Source organism: Neltuma alba, unplaced genomic scaffold (genome assembly GCF_004799145.2).
Source record: "Neltuma alba isolate B1F8T4 unplaced genomic scaffold, ASM479914v2 tig00011994_pilon, whole genome shotgun sequence".
NCBI classification, from domain to species: domain Eukaryota; kingdom Viridiplantae; phylum Streptophyta; class Magnoliopsida; order Fabales; family Fabaceae; genus Neltuma; species Neltuma alba.
In genome coordinates, this window is record NW_021636567.1 from 39220 (window position 1) to 62221 (window position 23002).

Consider the following 23002-nt stretch of genomic DNA (forward strand, 5'->3'; position numbering starts at 1 on the left):
TGAAAGAAAGCTATCTAGACTAACGGGTCCCACTCATTTTCTTCCAAGTCTTGCTAAAATCCAACAGAAGAAAAGCCCATTTTCCCCTTGATTTCTTTGAATGCTTTTTCTTAGCTACTGTGATTGATGCAGCAAACGTGAAGTAAATTCAAACCTCGTAGCTTCCATGTTAATAACTCCAGAATGAACTGGCGTGTGGTAAAATATCTGTGTTTGTGCTTGTGTGCTAGATGCTGCGTCATTTGTGGTGGGTAAATACAAGGAACGCAAGAGGATAGCGAATCCTGAATGGATTGCGGCACAAGTCAGGCCCCACTACAGTGGATTATGAGTAAGGGACCTGCAATAATACACTTTTTAAAGTTTGCGTTTTTTGTTTTTCATAGAAATGTTCACAGCTACTATCTCTGTTTGTAAATGCGCTTCTTCCTGCCTCATGATTCTGCGTTTTACTTTCCTTTTTTCTTTTGCCCCCTATTGGACCGCTGAGCTTATCATGCCTCTCTCTCCTTTTTATCTGTTATTATAAAGATGTACCCGTAGTAACGTAGGATTTTTATGCCAAGAATATGCTTTTAATGTTTATAAATCCATATATGTTCCTCTCTGTTTCTATTTATAAATTAATGCAAGAATTTTTACAGAATTTAATGTGCCAATGATTAGATTATAAACAACTGCATATTGCTGGACACGCCAAGCGACGACATTCAAAACTTGGAGATAAAGCTTTCATGACAATATAAGGATTTATTGCTTAATATATTAGTCCAACTTTTTTGTTTATTTACGTCCAAAAGAAAATTCTTGACGTCTCGATGGATTTTTGCATTCGTCCTTTCTGCTGTTAGCTTATTACTGGTTTATCAACCTTGAAACCGTTCAAATTCAACATCTGAAGTTCTAAACCCACTCGTCAATATCAATTTACCTACTTCATCCTTTCATGCTTATGTAAAAGCTAATGTTGGCGCAATTCATGAATTTTATTACACTATTCAATCTTCAAGCTTTCTGTAATCTGATTGGTTTACTTGATGCAACTTAACTTTTTTGAAAAATAAATGCCAGATGGTCTTCTCATAATTTTGCGAAGCAATTAATACCACATCAAGATTGAGATTAATCTAAATTCAACAACTTGCAATAAATAACTTGAAAGTTTATGAAATCAATTCAGGGACTGTCAACTTTCGTTTTCACAAGCGTTACACAAAAAATGACACGTGAGCTTTATTTATTTATTTATTTCAATAGGAATTACGTTTGTCATCAAAAGTTGGTGCAACAGCAACATCGATCACAACCTCCCAACTTCCCAACTACTCCTAATTTTTAACATCATTGTGATGAGGCTTTCCTCAGACCTGAACCCATTATGTGTGAGTAATTATGCATAAAAAAATATGAATACAAGTCCCTGATTATTAATCGATTCGGAAACTAATATTACAACACACAGATCCACTCACGAATCACTACATATCCAAAGGAGTTAATTGATAAAAGTGTCCCTTAAGAGATATTTTAATTTTCTTTATATAAATCAGCTATTTAATTTTTACGTTTAAAACTAAAGAGAATAATATATTGTGGTATCATTTTCGCAATGAGGATTGTGGGATGATCCCAAATTATTGCTCTTTGGCGGCTTCCGAGCGGCATACATGTGTCCACCGCATTCCAGCTGGCAAAGTGTCGGTGTTGTTCATGAGCTATAATTAGATTAGATAATTAGATGATATATTTGCAACCATATTAGTATTTAATAATTAATTATATTACACGTATCCCTATCGAAACGATGGAAATCCAGTGGAGGTGCCTTGAACATAAAATCTAAACTAGAACGTCGACACGCACTGTCATGGGGCGGGGCCAAGTGCATGTACGAATATAATCAAAGTTGATGGTTGGCCATGAAAAAAATAATAATAAAACAGACATTTTGAACTCTTTAGAATAAGTACTTAAAAACGCACTTATGTAAATGAAGACAAAATTATCATTAAAGTCTTACCTCGTAATCACCTTGAGAACTGTTTTTTGAAGATCATATTGTCATCTCAAACATCAGCAAATTAAGTGCTTGAGTTGAACAAAAAGGGACCTTGATGAGTCACGGTGGTGGTCCTTAAATTAGTTTATTTTAATATTTTTGCATTACATGAGATAAATACGTAAAAAAAACATATTTCACTTATTTTAAGTAACTATATGCTGTACAAAGTAACCATATGAATAAAATTTTATTTCTTCCAGCATAGCTAATTGTTCTTTTCTTTTAGTTGAAAAAGTGTTTATATTTAGTATCCGATAGTGTTTTGAATATGATTATCTCTAATAGATGGATGTTTGTACTTATCCGGACAAAATTGTCTCTCTCTTTTTTTTTTTTTATAGTTGGGGACGATAATCCAGGCCGAGGCCCAAGTTGAATTCCGGGCCGGTGCTCACTTAGTCCTTTATCTTTCTATCTAATAATTTTAAGGAGTCATTTTATTTTAATTGGAGGGGGTTGCGAACACTCATGACTGGGGGGCTGATTTGTTGATGATTACTTGGAATTCAGGTCACTCCCACAAGGTGCTTGTAATCATCATCTTTCACATTCCCCCGATGCAGTAAAGCAATTTTATTCTGCCTCCCTCAATTTTTTATTCTTAAATTAATCCGAGTTTTCTCACAAACATTACTGAAACACAGGTTCCTGTAAATTAATCTGAAAAATCATCTCAGATAACCAATATATTATTAAAAACGACGAGGACTGTACATTTACTTTTTTTTTAATTACTTATGAGTATTATTTTATTAAAAACAATCCCCTTTGACATAGTGGACACCAGATACTCATTTTCTTTGGCCAACCATGCCCTTGGAGTGGCCCCTCCCAGGAAAATTGTAGATATACCAGTAAAAAGCAATAAGCATCCCAATGAGTATAATAACTTGACAGCAACTTTGCGGAAGAAAAATTAGTGTAACGATTTATTATAGTCACCAGGCATAATCAATGCATCAGTTTCAAATAATATCAAGCATGCAAGGAACTTACATATATATTTTTTATATATTCCAAAGTCATACTAAATATGTTGATCTTTTATTCTAGAGGATCAAAATTGTACATCATAAGAACATTACCCCACTAGGTCGCCGGCACCCAATAATGATGTAGTTTGGTGTTTTTTTTTTAATGTTTAAAAACCTTAAACATCACAAATAAAACTATAAATTATAAGAACAAAGATATTGATTATAAAAAGGTGTTCTCATTCTTTTTTTTTAGTAAACAAAATTTAGATGAATTGGGTCCCAGAAACTCATTAGCATCAATGCATATCTCTAGACTCATCAATAAAGTCTCCAAACAGGCAGCGGGATTTGAACCCACAATCTTGTGACTTATGAGCTTATTTATTACCAACTATATCAACTTTTGCTGGTATGTTGTTTTAATTCTCATTATTACTACTCCTTTCCGTCTTTTTTATAAGAACTTGAAATTTGAATTGCATTAAGTCTTTTTTATAAGATTTCACATGGGGTTGTTTAAACACTTAACATGTTTTTACTATTTTTGTCCCTAATTAATTTTATGCATTGCATTAATTAATTAAAAGGTTCACAAGTTGCATTCTCTTTTATACTTTCTCTCTCTTATTTACCCCTTATAAATAAGGTTATATATTTGGAAAAGAAATTTCATTTCTTATATATTTATTATTTTTAATTAATTTTAAATGTTTTCTTAAACCTCATAGGTTAGTTAATCTTGGCATCATTAGTTTTTATAAAAATAGTTCAAAACTATTTCCCCCTATAATATCAATTTGAAATATCATATTTTTTCGATAATAGTTCTTTACTCAAATTATTGTAATTTACTGTGTATCGTATATAGTTCAAAACATCAACTCATCAGCTGTGCTATTAATAAGTGATAAATGTATGATTTTTTTTAAAATAGTTATATAATATATAATCTCAATATATAGGTAATACTTTTGGGGGGGGAGAATAGAAAGAAAGGTAGTATGCAGTATGCCGTATGCCGTTAGACAACATGATAGTATTTAGATATTCTGGGGAAAAAAAAACCTCCCCTCGGGGAAAGAGTGCTACTGTTATATTTTTTCGTGATTTGTCTGCCCTCCGTTTCCACTAACGCAGTAAGGCCGCGAACGGATCGCATCCAAAATTTCGAATTTCAAAATCGCCTGGAATCCAGCTGCTCCTCTGTTCCCATTTTTTACTGATTCTTCCTTAGCCTCGCTCTAGGGTTTTCTTCGGATCTCTTTGATCGAATTTGACTCACCACTCTCAGGTACCACTTCTTTTATCCCTCTCTTTGTTCGCTCTATTTCTGGATATTCTTCGTTGTTTATCTATTTCTGGACATTCTTCGTTGTTAATGCTTCATGTCTCGACTCCTGGGTCTTGCTTTAAGCTCTTTTATTTCTCTCCTTCACTTGTCCTCCTAGGGGTCAGGTTTCTTTGGATTTGATCTAACCAGTCTTTAGTGTTTCCATTATTTTTCGAGTTGTAATAATCGGTAAAAACCATGGCTTTAGATGCTGAAATAAAACTTTTGTGCTGGAGGAGTACTGTAAGCCCTGTGCCTCACAGGATTCATATTATTTGGTCTATCGTATTAAAGTGTTTATGGTCTGTGATATGTGTTTAACTATTAATCTTGATTAATCTGCCGAGATTAAATTTTTGTTGCTTTCGTACCATCTTATCGACTTGTGCAAACCGATGTTTTCGGACTTTTTTTTTTTTAAATTTATGTGTAAATTAGTATCATAAATTTGAAGTAATATGTCATAGTAAGCATATTATACTTCCTTAAATTTTCAACTGAGAGCTTATATTTATGTGCCACCTGTTCTTTCAATCTGGGTTTATGATAATAAGTTTGTTTACAAGTCGAGCCATATCAAAAGCTTTTTGGTTATATAATCTACTGTGATGTGTTGTTTCTGATCAGTAGGGTCTCTTACTCCCTGGTCAAATCAATCCCCTTTGCCATTGTTGTGGCAGCTATTTCTACAATTATCTTATTGGTTTACTACAATCTATACATTGTATCGTTGACCTTTTTTCATGAACAATTTGTTATCCTCCTGGTGTCTTCTAGTAAGTAGTAATTGGTATCTCTGTTTTTTTTTTTCTTTTTAAGTTGCCAGCTAATAATTAGCACCTGACATCTTATGTGTTTAATTTTGGCAGAGGCATCTAATGTTACTGTCATGGTTGTTACAGGTTGCTTTGGTATGGATTCCACAGAACAGACATACCAGCATCGCTCATTTTCAATCAAATTATGGCCCCCTAGCCAGAGTACCAGGTTAATGCTTGTAGAGCGAATGACCAAAAATCTGACAACTCCATCCATTTTCTCTCGAAAGTATGGACTGCTTAGCAGAGAAGAGGCTGAGGAGGATGCAAAGAAAATTGAGGAAACAGTGTTCACCATGGCTAACCAACATTTTGAGAAGGAGCCTGACGGTGATGGGAGTTCTGCTGTGCAAATTTATGCTAAAGAATCAAGTAAGCTTATGTTGGAGGTATTGAAAAGAGGCCCTCGCATGAAGGAAGATGGAGAATCCATAGATGGAAAGGTTACCGTGACTGCTGATACTGTTTTTGATATATCCGGAGGGCGCAGAGCCTTTATTGATGGAGAGGAAGCTGCAGAACTTCTGAAACCCCTGAGAGAACCAAATTCATATACAAAGATATGCTTTAGCAATCGAAGTTTTGGCTTGGATGCTGCTTGTGTTGCTGAACCCATCCTATCATCAATTAAGCATCAATTGACAGAAGTTGATCTATCAGATTTTATTGCTGGAAGACCTGAAGCAGAAGCTCTTGAAGTGATGACTATATTTTCATCAGTGCTGGAAGGTTGTGCTTTAAAGTCTCTCAATCTGTCAAATAATGCCATGGGTGAAAAGGGGGTTAGGGCATTTGGGTCACTCCTAAGTTCACAAACTAACTTGGAGGAGCTATATTTGATGAATGACGGTATATCAGAGGAAGCTGCAAAAGCAGTTTGTGAACTGATTCCTTCCACTGAGAAGCTCCGGGTTCTTCATTTTCATAACAACATGACTGGAGATGCAGGGGCCATTGCTATAGCTGGTATTCTGAAACGTTCTTCAGCTATGGAGGATTTTCGTTGTTCATCTACCAGAGTAGGCTCTGATGGTGGTATTGCCCTAGCAGAAGCCCTTGGGACTTGTACACATTTGAGGAAGCTCGATTTGCGGGACAACATGTTTGGTGTAGAAGCTGGAGTTGCCCTGGGTAAAGTTATACCTGCATTTGCAGATCTGACTGAGATATACCTCAGTTATTTGAACTTAGAGGATGAGGGGGCAGAAGCAATCGCTATTGCTCTCAAAGAATCTGCTCCATCACTAGAGATTCTGGAAATATCTGGAAACGATATTAGTGCTAAAGGTGCTGCTTCATTGGCTGCCTGCATAGCCTCCAAACAATTCCTTACCAAGTTAAATCTGTCTGAGAATGAGCTAAAGGATGAAGGTGCAATTTTGATTAGCAAGGCACTGGAAGAGGGTCATGGCCAACTAAATGAAGTCGATTTGAGCACTAATGCCATCAGAAGGTCGGGAGCTAGGCTATTGGCCCAAGCTGTTGTGCGGAAAGCTGGATTCAAGTTGCTTAATATCGATGCCAACTTCATATCTGACGAAGGGATTGATGAGCTGAAAAATATATTTAAAAATTGCCCCCATATGCTTGGTCCCTTGGATGAAAATGATCCGGAAGGAGAAGACAATGACGTTGATGACGAAACTGAAGAGGACGGTGCTGATCATGATGAATTGGAATCAAAACTGAAGGGACTCAACATTAAGCAGGATTCTTAGGACCTTGATGAATGTAACTTATAATTTTAATCTTGTAGCTCAATTCGTATTTTCAGTTGACGAAGTTTTTTTTTTTTTTTTCCAAGATTGTCATTCAGCTTAACTCGACCTTCTGTGAAAAATGTATTAATTCCATTAACATCATAAACCTTTAGTTTCGGAAATTCTTATCTTAGGTTGCTGTGTGACTCCTACCTTCGTTTGTGTGCGTTTTTTATCCCTTTTATTGCATCATCTTTTATGGGTGATTGCTGAGGTTTTGACTGAATGCCTGGTGATGGTAGGTGACTAGACAATCCAAGAATTTTATGTATCTGTTGATCGCCAGGACCTTGAAAGCTTGGATACTAGCTATCAAAATGCCGCTTATGTGGAGAATCTACAAATGATTATGGTATGACATATTTAGGCTACAATTTTCGGCCAATAAGGTTACGTTTATTATATCTTATGATCAATCTGCAATATTTGTGATCCATCGTGGATTCTCGAAATGCTTGAGTGCATTCTGGAAAACTGATGATACGATAGATTCATTCTAAAGCCGAAGTAGATCCTCAGAATAAGCTACGGTCTGGTACAGATATGCATATCAAATTATTAAAACCTTTCTCCTTTCAAGAAGAATTTGGTCAAGTAGTATTCTCTAATACACTTGTTTCCTCATAGGGTAACAGGAAAACTTACAGTATGGTTTGGGTATGAATTGATCACACAGGTACTGGAACTTCTAAGGACTCCAATATTTTATCATCTAGCTCAAACTTCATGTCCTTCTTGTCTCTCCCAATCTTGACGTACTCATCAAAACGTTCTTTCAAGTCCTCAGGAAGGTTTGTGCTGCATGTCCATCCCAACTTTACTTTGGCTGCTCTAGGCTCGGCATAGAAGTGCTGCATCATGCACACTCATATGTAAAACATGTATTTTGTGTGTGTGTAAGATGAGTACGTGACCAATACACTGGTGGGCAAGGCATTCATATATCATACTAACTCCATTACTTAATATAAGATATATTATATGATCTTTATGAAATACTTATATATATATATATATCAGTTTATAAGTTAGGCAAATTAGTTCAGATAAAAATGATAAATATAAATATTTTAAAATAATTGTTTAGTTTTTTTAATATTTCCAAATCAATCAACTGGTAAGACCCGGAGGTAGTAGTTCCATACCTTCGATAAATTTGATGCTATAACCATAGTGTCATGCTAATTTTTGAAACATCAGTGTGTCAAGTAAAAGACGTGTAATTACCATATTCCGGAAGGGGAAAGCTTTCTTAGCATCAATTCCAACAGCTTTAGGGTCATAAAGCACGATGTTAATAGGCCGCTGTGCAGCTTGGGCACATAGTTTGGCCATTCCAACCAAAGTCACAGCACGGTCGCTCACACAGTTGAAAATGTTATGATTCGCGGCTTCTGGTTTCTCAACAGCTAGAGTAAGCATGGAAGACAAGTCCCTAACATGAGCTATGTTTGTGAGTTGCAAGCCAGAGCCAGGAATTGGCACTGGTCTGTTCCTCACAATTCCTGAAACACAGAATATTCATATGTTGGCATATAATGAAATCTACTGCCAACCTCTTGTCTAAGAAATTACATACGCTATCTGACGTTTCAAGAGACAAATAAGAGATAAAGCTTGTCTGTGATTTTCCCACTTACTATCAAAAAACCACTCTTCACAGTCTTTGTTGTTGCCGGAGCCAATCATATACTGTGGCCGGAATATTGACCAGCTGCCAAAAGTTTCCTCAATATATTTCTCCACCCCAACATGACCAGCATCAGCTTTAACAACATCCTGAATGGGAGGAGGTTTCAACTCCGGCTAATATTGCTATTGGCACGCATGAATAATACTCCTCCGGTCCTTATTATAAGACCCAATTTGACTTTTTATTTGGTCCTAATTATAAGACCAAATCCATTTTTTCTCTTATATTTATGCATTTTTTTCCAAGATAATCCTTCTAATAATGATAGTTTTAGCCAATATACTTAATTAGCAAGGATATTTTAGGAATAACAACACTTATTTATTATAAATAACCAACTTAACTTACTTCCTTAATCTCCTCAAATAAGTCAATTGGGTCTTATAATTAGGACCGGAGGAGTATGTATATATATATACTGAGATCATAAATATAACATACCCCTTCAACATGGGGAGGTTCATCGGTTGGTTTGTAGATTCCAGCACTGCTGATGAACAAGAATTGCTTGGTTCCAGAACTTTTGGCCCAGTCTATCACAGGTCTACAAGCGTGTATTGATGTTAGGCTAGTGTCTTGGAAATAGCAATTGCATATTCACTCCTGAATATATTTTAAGGAAAACCGGAGAAAAGGGCATTTGCCTTGCCATTTCCAGCAACTATTTATTCAAGGATACTAATTCTCATTATTATAGACACAAAACGTTATTATGAAATGGGATCAAAGTAGCAAGACGCAATCATGCCGAGGAAGACGTAGATGAAACCCAAAGCAATGACTTTCCATCAAAATTTAGCATCACCAAGCAAAGTACAAGAATTAAAGCAACAAACCTCACAGCGTCAAGGTCCTTGCCATTGTTGTCCAAAACCACATCAAATGTTTCCCCTCCCACAACACTCCCTATTTCTGCTGGATTTCCCCAGATTGTGCGGCCTCCAGAGCTCACAATTTCCTGAATATTTTCCAATTTCGCACGTAAATACAAGGGATTCACAATATTCATCACTAATATCACAGAGACATATGCGTTGCGAAAGCAAACATCATGTTCAGAGCGAGATAGGAATTTATAACTGAAAATCTGCTAAAAGGGGGTTTCTTCATCTTGCCGGAGCTTTCTTCACCAACAGTGAGAATAGTGACCGAATGGCCATTACCCAGAAGCTCTTTGGCGAAATAAAAGCCAATCACGGCATGCCCACCACTGTCGGTATTCACAATAAGCACCTTCTTCTTCTGTTCAGCACTAGCCCTCAGAGTGAAAGCAGAAGGAGTGGCAAAACGTGTAAAAGTGGAAGGGTGGGGGAGAAGGATGGGAGAAACAGAGAGAGAGGAGGAATAGGATAAGGAAGAGAAAGAAAGGCGAGAAGAAGAAGAAGGAAGAGAGGGTGGTAGGAGAGTGGAAGAGGATGAAGAGTGAAGCAAGAATGAAGAAGAAGCAAGAGAGGCCATTGATTCTCGATCCCGTTGCTTCTCAGAGAATGAGAACCAGCAGTTGCTTTTACACAAGATAGAGTTAGCTATATACGTGCCTCCTCAGGTCAATTTCCTGGGTAATTTCTGGATCACACCAAAGAAAGCACGATGGGTTTTACGTGGATATGCTCCTACTTTTGGGGAGGCGCAGGGAGAGAAATAAGGTGGTCAGTGCAACTATTAAAAGAAATGCATACAAATTTAATTTGTTTTTTTTTACCATCGTTCTTCGTCTAAACAAATGAATGTAAAGAATTTAGTTTCCAAATTTTGATTTTATGCAAATTTAATTCTTTTTAAATATGATTATTTGGGAACTCTTGTACTATCTCTTAATTAATTAGAGGATCTGTTTATTTACATGTCTACATATTTTATAAAAACCTGAATTTTTATTGAAATACTATAATTAACTTTCGAAAAAAAATTATGAGTAATATAGTCATTTCAATAAATTTAAAAATTTCAATTTGTTATTGTAATTTTGTTTATTTGGGTGATTATTTAAAAATTTTTAAGTTCAAAAATCATTTTTACTGTCATTTTCCTAATAAAAAATTAAGCTAATGAAAAAATTTAAAAAATAATTTGTATGTGTAAAGTGTTTTTATTTTGGAAGAATTATAATAAGATTTAAAAAAATTATTAAAAAATCTCAATAACAATCTAAACAATTTATAATAATAAGTTACATAATAGAAAATAATAACTTTTAGAATTTATTTTATAATTTTTTTAGACTCTTTATAATTTTCTTTTTTATTTTTTCGGGGAGCGCCGAGCAAGAAGTCAGAATTGAGGGATTGGCCAATCAAAATAGAGTGTGGACGGGACAGCCAACTATAAATAGTAGAGTAGTGACAGTAATAAAAGAAAAGGAGCTTCAGATTTCCGAACGTTACTCGGAGATAACGGCAGTAGGGCCCATCTATATTTAAACCCTTGCAATCCTTCTCCTCCCCAGTCTGCCTTTTGAAAAGTGGAAACTATCCGTTTGAGCCTCACCTTCTCCTCACCCTCTCTCTCTCCCTCTCCCCCAGTCACTGCAATGGCAACATCTCTCGACTCATCACCCTCCCCTCTCCGACTAAACCAGGTTTCTTATTCTTCATCATTCTCTCACTCTTTCTACTTTCCATCAGCTTTTTGTGGTTATTATTGTTATTTTGACAGGAGGCCGCTAGTGAACCTATGGCTTCTTCTTCTCCGCCTCTGTTCAGCCCTTCTTCCGATAAGCGTTTCTGGAGCAATCTCCGGAACAGGATGGACACCATTCTTGATGATCGTCATCCCAAAATCTCCAACGATGATGATTCTTCTACTCACACTCTTGCCCGTGAGGTTAGTCTCCGTCTCTAGAAAAATTATGATGGGTTCTCTTCCGTACTGGGAAAACTAAGTAATGGGCTCTTGAGCTTCGTTCATTTTGCAGAGTGAAAAATCTAACAGGTTGAAGGAAGGTTCTTTGCTGCTCATCAGGGGGTTTGACTCCATCGCCCACACTCTCTCTCTGCTTTCAAACAATTTGGACAATGCCTTACAGGTATTATTCTGAATTCTGACCTCTACTTGAGCATTTTTCATGCATTCTCTTTGCAGATCCTTGTTGAATTATCAGTCTCTTAGGCATTTCATTTACAATTCTCGCCCTTTCTTTTACCCAAAGGGAGCCAGAGAATTGGGTCAACCGCCCACATTGACCGACATATTCCAGAGCAAACATTACAAGGGTGAGAGTAAAGAAACCGAATCAGAAGAGAAAAAGAAAGAAGACGAATCTAAAAAAGGAGCAAAAAGGAAGTATGATCCGAGTGAGTTGTCAGAAGTCACTGCGGATGACTCCCAGAAGGCAAATGAAGGAAGAAACAGAAACAAAAACCTGAAGAAAGCCAAAAATGTTGGTACAATTCATCTTTCTAACGGCGCTTTTGTTCCATGTCTAAAAGCACTACTTTTTCTAGATAAAAGGTACTCGTTTTATCTATATCAGCTTAAAGGTACTTGTTTTATCTATGTCAGCTTGCAGTTTTAATGGCAAGCAAAGCAGCCTCACTTGCCAGAGAATTGAAGTCTATAAAGTCAGACTTGAGCTTCTTGCAAGAAAGATGTGCTCTGCTTGAAGAGGAGAATGGCAGGCTGCGTGATGGGTTTGCTAAAGGAATAAGGCCAGAGGAAGATGATCTGGTGAGGCTTCAACTTGAAGCATTACTTGCAGAAAAATCCAGATTGGCCAATGAAAACGCAAATCTGATAAGAGAAAACCAGTGCCTGCATCAGCTAGTGGAGTACCACCAACATACATCTCAAGACCTCTCGGAATCATACGAGCAGGTCATCCAGGGAATGTGCTTGGACTTCTCGTCTCCGTTGCCATCAATTGCCGGAGACAAAGAAGAAGAAGAAAAAGGAGATGATGATGATGATTGTAAGACGAAAGCATTTCAAACGCCTAGGAGCGACCTCTTCGAGTTCCCTTCACTTGACAATGAGGGCAGTCATGGGGATGATGAGAAAAACTGAAAAATTGAGGATCGTCTTTCTTCAAAACCCTTAAATTTTATAGTAATATATTGTATTCCTCTTCAAGTTCTCTGTTTCGCTTGATGACGAGAGCTATCATGAGGTGGGTACGGAAATTTTCAGGCATCACCGTTAATCTTAGATGCCATAATATTCAAATATTGTACTAGTAATAAATCAAACTTATAAATTATTGACATTAATTATCTGCACATTCATGCGTCTTTTTATTTACACTATATATATATATATACACACTTATAAAGTAAGAATGATCGTTTAAATCTCATGGGCTTTATTTGAAGAATTACGGGATGAAATCAAGTGTTTTGTTTGTGAAATTGTGAAAAGGCAAAAAGCATACATAACTTTGCAATTCAGTCTTGTATTTGTGGTTGAACATTCTTGTGGTTTTCTTTGTTGTGCTTTCAAGGCTCTGTTCTCTGTCCAAAAAATAAAAACAAGCATTTTTTTTTTGGGTTTTTGTTTTCAAGCCGTGCTCAGAAAATTAAAATGCCTTTCAACCGTTGTCATTAACCCCTGTTATCGGGACTTTCACCTTAATTTTTAATTTAAAGTTTACTTAATTCTAATTTATTTAGTCAAGAAATATTTCCCTACAAGCATAAGTATACTTCTATTAAATGCAAACGAGTTCGAGTCACACTAAATACAGTCACCTTTGTAGACAAGAGATCCAAACCTTAATTCATTAGGAGCTGTCCTCTTCTGCATTTAGTTGAGAAACATATAATATTGAGGTTTTTTCAGAGAAAAGAGGGTTAAAAAAGATTACAGACTCGGGAATCTCGGACCCAAGGCATCATCAAGAAAGAGACTGTGGAACACCAGGCCAGGCCTACTGTTTCCAAATGCCACACAGGCCCAAATCCATCCCGACCCCAAGAAATTGGGCCTGAGTAAGCCAGACCAAATTCCCAGCTCAGCCTCATTTGCCTTTATCTATTACAATCTCCAGTCCTAACTAAATAGCAGAGTTAATTAGAGCCTTAATTTGATCTTAATTAGAAGTTTCAATCTAATTTATTTTTCATATTTATTTTTTTATTTAAGCAATCCCCATGATGGTTACACATGTTAAAGGATTTTTATTTTAATACATACGATTAATAAAGGTATTTTAATGAAGACAATACTCATTTATTATAAATAACTAACTCAACTAACTTTGTTACCACTCACAAATTAGTTGTTAAGCTTTTATATAGAACTCTTATTTTATTAATAAACTAAATATTCTTTTTTTTTTTTTTAAGATGGCATTGTGAAAAATCTTGTAACCTAATAGCATGAAAATTCTCTTATAAGTAGAAATTGTGGATTTGATTTCGCATGCTACTTTAAACTACTATTGTCCACCCTTCCAAAATATCAGTCTATTAAATTTGTTCGTTAATAACCCTATTTTATCAGATTATTGTATGTACAGTTTATATATGAATATTTCATTCATTTGTGAATTAATATATTTTGATTTAACTATTGCTCTTTTCTAGATTATATATAAATATTTTTATATATTTAATTAAATTATATAAATTCTCATGAAAAAAATTAAATCATATAAATTTAGTCATGATTATTGAGTTGACCCTTGATCAACTATACGTATATGATTGGATTATTGATCTTGAGCCCCTCTGTCTTAATTAGTTTAACCACTACTGGTCCAATTTTCAATTTCTTCAAATTAACTATGCCATCGGCATTTCATCTCTTTGGAAATTTGGGAACGAAGTCCTGTTTGAGACAATAATGGTGGCGAGTTGTGAGTTGTCCTTGCACTTGATACGTTAGAAGCCAAGGAATGAGGTCTCTTACCTTGGAATCTAAGAATCGTTAGTGCTGCGCGCGCGGAGAAGAAATTCGTTGAAACTGAAGCTTCCAAAATGATATCTCTGCGCCGTCCATAATAAAGCACGCAACATATTATATTAACGTAAGAGGAAATACCTTTCTTTTTTGGTCCATCGATCCTCTGCAACTCACCATTGAGCAGCCATTTGTTTCATGACAAGCTTGCATGGCCTACGTGCCCCTGTGCTATCCATCTTGATCTCACTGCATTCCTGAAAAATGCAACCGAAAGAGGAAAAAAAATAATAAAAGTAGCAGCACTACCATCAATAACCTCGTCAAAAGTCAACATTTGAATAGAATCATCAATCTTTCTTCCTAGAAATCTTTGTAATTTATTTTATATATATTACAAAACCATGTTCAAATAACAAACGATGCTTCCACCTAGAACGCACATAATAATGAGGTCTAGCTGGCCCTAGGGTTTCTCCTTCCCTGGTTGGTCAACTGAGAACAAAACGTAGATTGCGAAGTGTATCATGCGAGCAAATTCGATGGCTAGGGCTTCGACCTTTTCCTGAGAAAGTGTGCATGGCGCATATATTCTTGCCTCCCCCGACATTTTCCTCTTATTTCTTCACTTAATAAATAAAAGCAGTTAGCGAGGAGAAGGACTGTGAATGCTAGGTCCCCCTCTTCTTCTTCCATCGCTTTTATTTCATACCGTCCTCCTTTGTTGGAATAAGATTCCTCCACAGTTTTTGCACATATTTGTCTCAAAGCTAACCTCAGAACCGTATATTTGATGTTTCACGTCATCCCCGTCTCAAAATAAACCAATGTTGGTGGTTCGCCGTGTTAACAAGGGACCACAAATCAATCAAGTGATCAACGTTATATAAAAGGACATGGCGGAGAAAATGATCGACGTGATTTACGTCCTCACGTTTTCTTACTATATATCTTATTATCTCTGTTTATATCCCTGTGGTAATCAATGACAGCAATTTATTCAGATGTAATAAGACGGTCATCTGTACGTGTTATCCTTTAATTTCATGGATCATAATTACTCATCACAGATTGGGGCATCTTGTGACATGCATGCATGTAGAAAACAAACACCAACAAAAAATGACTAAGCAGCTTTGCTTTTCAATATTACTGGTGAAAAATTGGTCTGTTTCAATTAAAAGGGCAAAGTGATAGTAGTATGCCACCTGTCATTAACTTAATTATCGGTGATGAGACATGACATTTGTTTTTTGTTGGCTATTAAATGAGACTTGAGCTACCAAGACACACAATTATATATTACAGTTTGAACATGGAATCATGTCGATCGGTGCAAGGTGGCAACTTTCTTACGTTTGTTGTTCACTAAAACCTAGGGTTTAGTTGAATTTATGAGGTTGCATGTTAGTCATTAGATGAGAAGATGAATGAGAAGTGTTACATTACGCAATATCATACAAAGCATTGATGCTCGTGTTTTTTTGTGTGTGCATGACAGATTCCTAGACAGCCAAATGCTGCTATGTATTTTTCTGATTTATATTGTTGAAGAAGCTATTATAGAGATATGTATACGGAGGGATGAGGCTTTTAGAGACTGCATGCTTTCGTAGATTTGCTTTATTTGATTCAACAGCTCTTCAACTTGTCGAAGCAAGCAAAATATGCGAGTCCTGTGCAGATTTTGACAGTGTAAAAGTGATTTGGCCAATGGAAAGACACGAAAGGCCAAGGAGGAAAAGGTAATAATGAATCGATGCTCGATTTCTTCTAATTTGCTTCGACCTGCACTAGCCGTAGATTTCAAAGAGCGCGTGCCATAAACTTCATGATTGATGAAACAAAGCTAAGTCAAGAAAAAGGACATTAGATTGACGATTATACTAAGGTTTTATTATGCATGGGTTCCTCTTGATCCTTTGTTTGGTCGGTTGACTCTAAAATTTCTTTATTAGCTTATATTATTACATAAATATCTCGCTGTCTGCTCTAAGAATATTATATATATTCTACAAAGTAGCACCTATAATACGTTCCCACTGTTAACTTTACGTAACTTTCACTTAAAACATCAAACCATTGTTTATCTAAGATGATTCAAGTAACTAAACACTGTGTTTAGAGTTTGGACCACTCGGAATTCCATCTTAGGTTTGGAATAAACTTACATCAGAGTATGTCTTTTGTGTCAGTTCAAGGAACGATATTTTGAATCTTGAAGGAAAAGAAACAATAATAACACCAGAATAAACTACCCTAATAAAGTACTCGGACGGAAAGATGTAATCTTTGTGATTGAACATAACGAAAGGATCAAAATGATGGAATGACAGAGTAGTGAGTATGATGAAACATAGTAGTATAACTGTTGTTGGTTTCTGTGGCTAAGCTTTAGGCTCTGTTGATGGCAATGCCACATCGATAGAATTTCAACCAATGGCTATGAAAAATAGAAGCCAAAGCAACGAATCCATTCTGGACAGACTCAAAAAGATCACTCTGTCTTCTGGTGGTCAACCAGCTTATGAGCAGAACCATACAAAGCTTCCTTTATCATACTCTTACTTCCATAATTCTTGCTTCTTTTAATTTTTTGTTTTCACCTTATCTTTTTAGTATAAGTTTATTGACCAGAGATATATTCCACTACTCTTGTCTCGTGCTTTTTCAACTAGTCATGTTCCCACTGAATTTTCCTTCACTTTATTCGGCTGTAATATAAATCCAATTAAGTCCTTATTGGTAAAGGCAGCTGTCATGTAAAATTGCTTGATAATTACTTTGCATGTATTTTGTATGTGTGTATGTGTGGGCATATGGCATAAACACACAGTCAAAACCGACGAAACAGAGTGTTAATAACCAGATAGAGCGAAATATTAACACAAAGAGGGACTCCGTTGAAAAAGTTGATATTTGGGATACTTGAAGTAGAAGGTTACTACATGTATAATTTACTAAGTATACAAATAGAGCTACGGACAGCACTCTGGTGTTGCCCAACTATATATTGAGATGCATCTTTCCCACTTCTACTTCATGCCCATTCCTCTGTTCTCTCCTACCTTCTCTCTCCTTTTTCCACAGAACCCATTTTCAATTTGAGGCGAACCCAAAGATGGGTTCTGTTTAAATCCTTCTTCTTCACAGCAGATCTCCATTTTTCTCATCGTTTTAACTGGAACTTGGTGAGAGAGTGAGGCAAAAAAAGGGAGGAAAACTTTTTTCCCTTCCCCTGTTGTGCTCTTTCCTTTTGCCTTTTGTTACAGTTAGTATTTGCGGCTAACGCAAATGTCTTCCTCAAGTGTTTGTCAAGGGTTTCGATCATGTCTGGAGCCCTGGCCAGTTGAACCACAAATTCTAAGGCTCAAATTGGCTCCACCAGCGTCCCTCTCACTCTCTGAATCCCAAGAGAAATCCAGCACGAACGATGAAATTTCCACGAGAATGGACAACAATGCTGACAAGGGTGGATGGAGTTTTCTTCTGCCTCTCAAGAAAACTGAGGATCCTCAATCTCAAAACGTCTATGTCCATCCTGCTGTGAAACACTCCTCCTCCAAGCTCACTGGAAAGAGCTTGGAAATGTGCACAGAAAGTCTAGGTTGCGAGACTGGTAGTGATAATGCCAGTGGAAACTTGGACGAATTTTCCTTCCTTTCATCAGAAAATAGCACCACTTGTTTCTCAAGACAAACCTCAGAACCCTGTAGAAGTTACTCTATGTCCAGAAGAATGAAACGTTCAAACAGCTTCCCACCTCCTCTGACTTCTATTACAGATTTGGGTGGGGTTCAAGTGAGGTCTCATCGTGAAGATGGTAGGCTAATCTTGGAAGCTGTAACTACCCCTTCTGTTCAGCCTTGTTTTCGAGCACAGCGGAGTAATGGCAGGCTCACTCTTACCATGTTTCAGACATTCCTTTCTGGTGATGATGAAGAAGAAAAAGTAGCTGAAGATAATGAAGAAGAGAAGGAGAAGGAGGAGGAGAAGGAGGAGGAAGAACAAGAAGTTGCGGGCGTAGATTATGAAGATACTGATGCAGAGGAGTTGGAAGGGTTAAACGATATTGTTGATGATGAAATTGGAAACAGAAAGTTGGCCCGACCAGGAAGGTGCAAGGAAAGTGGGAATAGGAACAACAACGCGATGCCCAATTGGGAGCCATTTTGGGTGGCCACTTGAGCTCTCTCTTCTCTGTGTGTGGCTTTGAGCAGCTGAACTTACTAATCTTATCTTCACTTTCACTTTCATTTTTATTTTTTTCAGTTCCCTGTTAGGATTTCAGTGGTTATTTATGATTGGAAGATTGGTGCTTGGAGTCTCAGAATGTCCTAATTGGTAGTTATTATAGTTATTAGTTATATTGGACACTGTCCTTCTATCCTTTTGTGGCCTTTGTATCCGTTTTATTTTATTCATTCCTCTTTCTTTGGTCCTCTCCGGAAGCATAAAACAATTAAAATTAAAATTTAAAAAAAAAAACAGAGGAGCAAGGCAAAAATAATCTAATTTTTCATTTTTCCTCCTTCATTTATTGCGATTCAATCATAAGCCAACAATGGTGATGCTCGAACATGTTACCGACTAACAAGTGGACCCAAAACCTGAACCACACTGCAATTTATCGTAATATTATTGCCACTGCACATGTTTGATGTTCTTAGTCACATAACGAGGTAAAAGTGCATTATCAGCCATCACCAGCTTCAGCTTCAGGCAGTGTCATTTGGTTCAATCTCCATTAGACTTAAGCTTAAAATCTTGTTTATCTTCAGGCCCACTTTAATGTATCGTGAAAGTGATGATCAAATTCAAAGTCACGTGACTAAATAGGTGAAACAAGCTGAATTGAAGTGTCCCCTGCAACCATGACGTTTGCAGAAACAGAGGGTTGGCACCGGAATCTTTCTCACGGAATTTAATGGTTCATTTTTGCGGTGAGATGTGATAATGCAGGTGGCTTCTTTCCTTTTTATTTCATGTAACAGAAACAGATAACTAAAGAACCAGAAAAGGGGATTGGAATTGAAAGAAATCATGGTCAAGAACAAAGAGGGTTCGGCAATTATGCAAGTTGCATTGTACGGGGTGAGTACCAGTGCCTGGTAACTTTCATAGGGAATATGGACCCCACAAAAGAGTGACATGGACTGACCTCACAACGTAGGATCGATCATCCATGTGCCTCCCTTACCATTCCTCAGAACCATTTCAAGTTGAAGACATGGCCCTGCTGATCTCTCTCCTCTTATTACCTCACTCCCATGTCACATTATATCAAACTCAGGTAATTAAAAAAGGAGTAGAATATTATTATTGGGGGGCCAAAAGGAAAATAAGAGCAACTTGGGAGAAACTTTGGAATATAATTATTGCAAGAACAAGAAGGGGATATGATATGGTTGAGTAGGTGATCGTGGAGTCTGGGCAACCACATGATAAGTTTTTTTGCTGAAACCAAACGTTGTTTGGTTGTTGTTGTTGTGAGCAGTGCACATGCATCACTTTGTCCCAAACATCATGTGCTTGAGGAACCTTTTTGGGGTATACGGGCTACGATGCTGCTTTAAGCACAGATTCTCTCTCACCATATCATATCTCTGTAAGAAACCAAAAATAAATAAATGTGCAGGGCAATCAGGATGTCGCCTAATTTATAATGTCGCATCAAGGTACTGATAATGCCAATTTTCTCTTCCAAAAGATGATTTTGAGCCAAAGCAACTTTGAGATATAGAAAGACCGGGGGGGGGGGGAGTCCTTCAAAATGCTGCTTCATGGGTTTCCTTGTCGACTTACTTCTGCACCTGAGAGAATCAATTCAAGTATATGTTACATTCATAGGCAATATTGTGATCATTCTTCCTTCAGATCTTAACCCATTCCTTGGCCATGAGATATAACAAGAGGTTGGTCTTCTAATTCTTGTTTTTTTAGGGTCTCTCCATGTTAATAAAGAGTAAGGGGTGTTTGGCAATTTAAAGAAAAGTGTTTTTCCACCCCAAATCAGGGTTTTGGCAAGATAATTGCCAAACACCCAAATTTTTTAGAAAATCTTGATTTGACCCAAGCTTAGGTTTGTGAAGAAGCAAGAAATTTTTGCTGTTCAGAGTAAATTTTGGGTTGTTGGAGTAATAATTATGTTGTGTCAAAATACAGCAAATGGTGTATGACGAAAACGCCTGCCAAATTGAATCTCAAGCTTCGCGTCTTCTCTGAAAATGCTTTTGCTTTGCTCTTTCTGAAAAAAATATTTTTAATCTTATAATTTATAAATACATATATACACATACTAACAATTAATTAATTATATTTTTTATGTTTCATTTATTATATTGGCAAATTTAAATTATTAGCAAATTTATCACTTCAAATGAAAATATAAATTACAATTTATTTTTTATATAATTATCATATTAACTTATGTTTTTTGTTGATAATTTGCATATAAAATAGAGCTTCTGCTACTAACTGTCCAAATACTCTCACTTTATCAAAATCACTTTTTTTACATAATCTATTCTTTCAAAAATTTATTCTCAAAATCACTTTTTTTTTTTCAAAAACTATTCTCCAAACTATAGTTTGGATTTATCCAAACACCCTCTATAAGACTATTTTGTACTGACGCTAAAAGACTAGTTCTATAGACTTGAGGCATATCTTAAAATATATTCCAAATATGACATTAGTCATATGTCACTATCGAGTATGGGGAAAGCTTTTTGAGGGTATTAAGGTGTCACTCATTTGTTCCTTAATACGAGGCTTTTTATAAAATTTAATGATACATTTATAACTAACATCTAAAAATGCCCTTGCATCTTGCCCTTTTCATCCTCTCTTCCTAATGGGCTAATATTATTAGTCAAAGGATAATTTTAAAATTTTATAAAAAATGTTAATATTTAACTAACCTTAACTGATTTTTTTAATCACCACAGGAAAAGTAACTAGTAAGACTTTATATATAAAAAGGATTACAGTGATGATGCATTATAAAGGGCATTTGACTTTTGGAGGAATGGGATTGTCATGGAGGTGATGATTTAGCATCCACCAGTAGGTAGCTAACATAATCTGACAAGGATCCAACGTGGTACGACGGTTTCAATCCTGCAATGCCATTACCATATTACACATATCTCTAAGGTGCTGGGATTTAAATACTTTTCTCAGGGGATGCTGCTGATTCGTTCTCCACAGACATCATGGAAACCTGAAAATGTTGACCCCCCAAGAAAAAAGAAAAAATTGAGTCAACCTTCAGTTACATTATTACAAGTCGGAAATTAAATGACTTGAAACAGGAACGTCCCTCTCCTTCTGATTATTATGAACACAAATGAAAAAGGATAATTAATCTCAATCAATGCATATATATCCTATAACAACCCCACGAAAGCGAGCTAGTTTTGTTTGTACCGACCTATTTGTGCACCATCACTAGCAAATGAAAAGGCCTTATCTTTTCGGATCAAAAATGAACCCCAAAATTTTGTCCACCCAACCAAGGACACAGACGAATGAAACACAGCCCCACACTGAGATAAGACAACTCACATAATTGGGATCCAATTTGCCCCTCTAGTCATTTAGTTTTGAAACACACTACTCACATTTCGTATATAGCCCCCCCTCTCTCCTCCCCCTTTTGTCTATATTATTCTGAGTCATATATAGAAAATTGGTAATATCTAGGTACGTGTGTGTGTGTATAAATATATCTGGTGTGGACTTTTCCTTGTCCATGTGTGGATAAAAAGCAAAGACATGCACCACTCAAGCAGGACGCGTTAATGGTGCCGACGAGGGCCTCTCGAGTGCTCAACAGAACATCCTAATTCCAAGACTTTGGATATAGACGAACGTCACAAGCCCCATCCATTTGCTTGCCTAATTTCAAGTACTGAGAATTTAAAGAACACTGAATCACACACACACACTCACAAAATGTAGCCGGCCAAGTTAAAAGCATGGTAGGGTGGTGGGGGTGTTTGGAATTGATAGAAGCGGGTGCATGTAAGCCGCGGAATCATGAACGTGTGGGGAGACAGAGGAGAGCAGGAGTGTGTGATGATGGGGAAAAGAAGATAAGAAGAAGCAGATATGTACAAGGAGGACAGGGCCCACGAAAGAGGGTGGCTGTTAGGGGAAGGCCACCACAGTTCATGGTGCTCCATCGTCTTCATCACCACGAGGAGGAGCTGGCGGTGAGATGGTGGTTGTGGTTGAGGTTCAGCTTTTTAGGCAAAACCGCGTTTTCAACCAGATTTTGATAACCATTCTTTTTGGATACACACCCACACAAGTTGATGATTTTGATTAGTGTTTTGGACTTGGTAAGAAGCAGAGTGACCCCAATAAGTGCCTAAATTAATGGAATTGTATGAGTCTGTGTTGGTTGGTGGATTGGGTTTGGCCGAAGTCCATTTTGATGAGTGGGACTTGTTAATTAATTAAGTAAAAGTTTGGGGTTAAAACCGTAATATTTCATTTTGTTTGAAACTGAACGTTGTTG

At 36.7% G+C, this 23002-nt stretch overlaps 4 protein-coding genes across 5 annotated transcripts; 3 read left to right on the top strand and 1 right to left on the bottom strand.

Annotated features, from left to right (window-relative positions):
* Nucleotides 1-4110: 4110 nt before the first annotated feature.
* LOC114720680 (RAN GTPase-activating protein 1-like) lies at nt 4111-7069 on the top strand. 2 transcript variants are annotated; one of them, XM_028906353.1, is made up of 2 exons: nt 4111-4330; nt 5239-7069. In XM_028906353.1, exon 2 carries the CDS (start codon nt 5259-5261, stop codon nt 6903-6905), a length of 1647 nt encoding a protein of 548 aa, XP_028762186.1. In that variant the 5' UTR covers nt 4111-4330; nt 5239-5258; the 3' UTR covers nt 6906-7069. The 2 variants fall into 2 exon arrangements, with proteins under 2 accessions (XP_028762186.1, XP_028762187.1); XM_028906354.1 differs by having other exon boundaries at nt 5272-7069.
* A 368-nt stretch (nt 7070-7437) lies between these two features.
* On the bottom strand, nt 7438-10150 carry LOC114720681 (chloroplast stem-loop binding protein of 41 kDa a, chloroplastic). Its single transcript, XM_028906355.1, has 6 exons — nt 9721-10150; nt 9477-9598; nt 9082-9184; nt 8588-8726; nt 8175-8452; nt 7438-7798 (listed from the first exon to the last, which is right to left on the bottom strand). Exons 1-6 carry the CDS (start codon nt 10096-10098, stop codon nt 7616-7618), a joined length of 1203 nt encoding a protein of 400 aa, XP_028762188.1. The 5' UTR covers nt 10099-10150; the 3' UTR covers nt 7438-7615.
* Nucleotides 10151-11130: 980 nt separating this feature from the next.
* On the top strand, nt 11131-12844 carry LOC114720682 (uncharacterized). Its single transcript, XM_028906356.1, has 5 exons — nt 11131-11218; nt 11296-11463; nt 11555-11665; nt 11789-12019; nt 12142-12844. The coding sequence occupies exons 1-5, from the start codon at nt 11171-11173 to the stop codon at nt 12640-12642; spliced, it is 1059 nt and encodes a 352-aa protein (XP_028762189.1). The 5' UTR covers nt 11131-11170; the 3' UTR covers nt 12643-12844.
* A 4925-nt stretch (nt 12845-17769) lies between these two features.
* Nucleotides 17770-18816, top strand: LOC114720686 (protein FANTASTIC FOUR 1-like). Its single transcript, XM_028906359.1, has 2 exons — nt 17770-18426; nt 18748-18816. Exons 1-2 carry the CDS (start codon nt 17770-17772, stop codon nt 18814-18816), a joined length of 726 nt encoding a protein of 241 aa, XP_028762192.1.
* The last annotated feature ends 4186 nt before the right edge of the window (nt 18817-23002 follow it).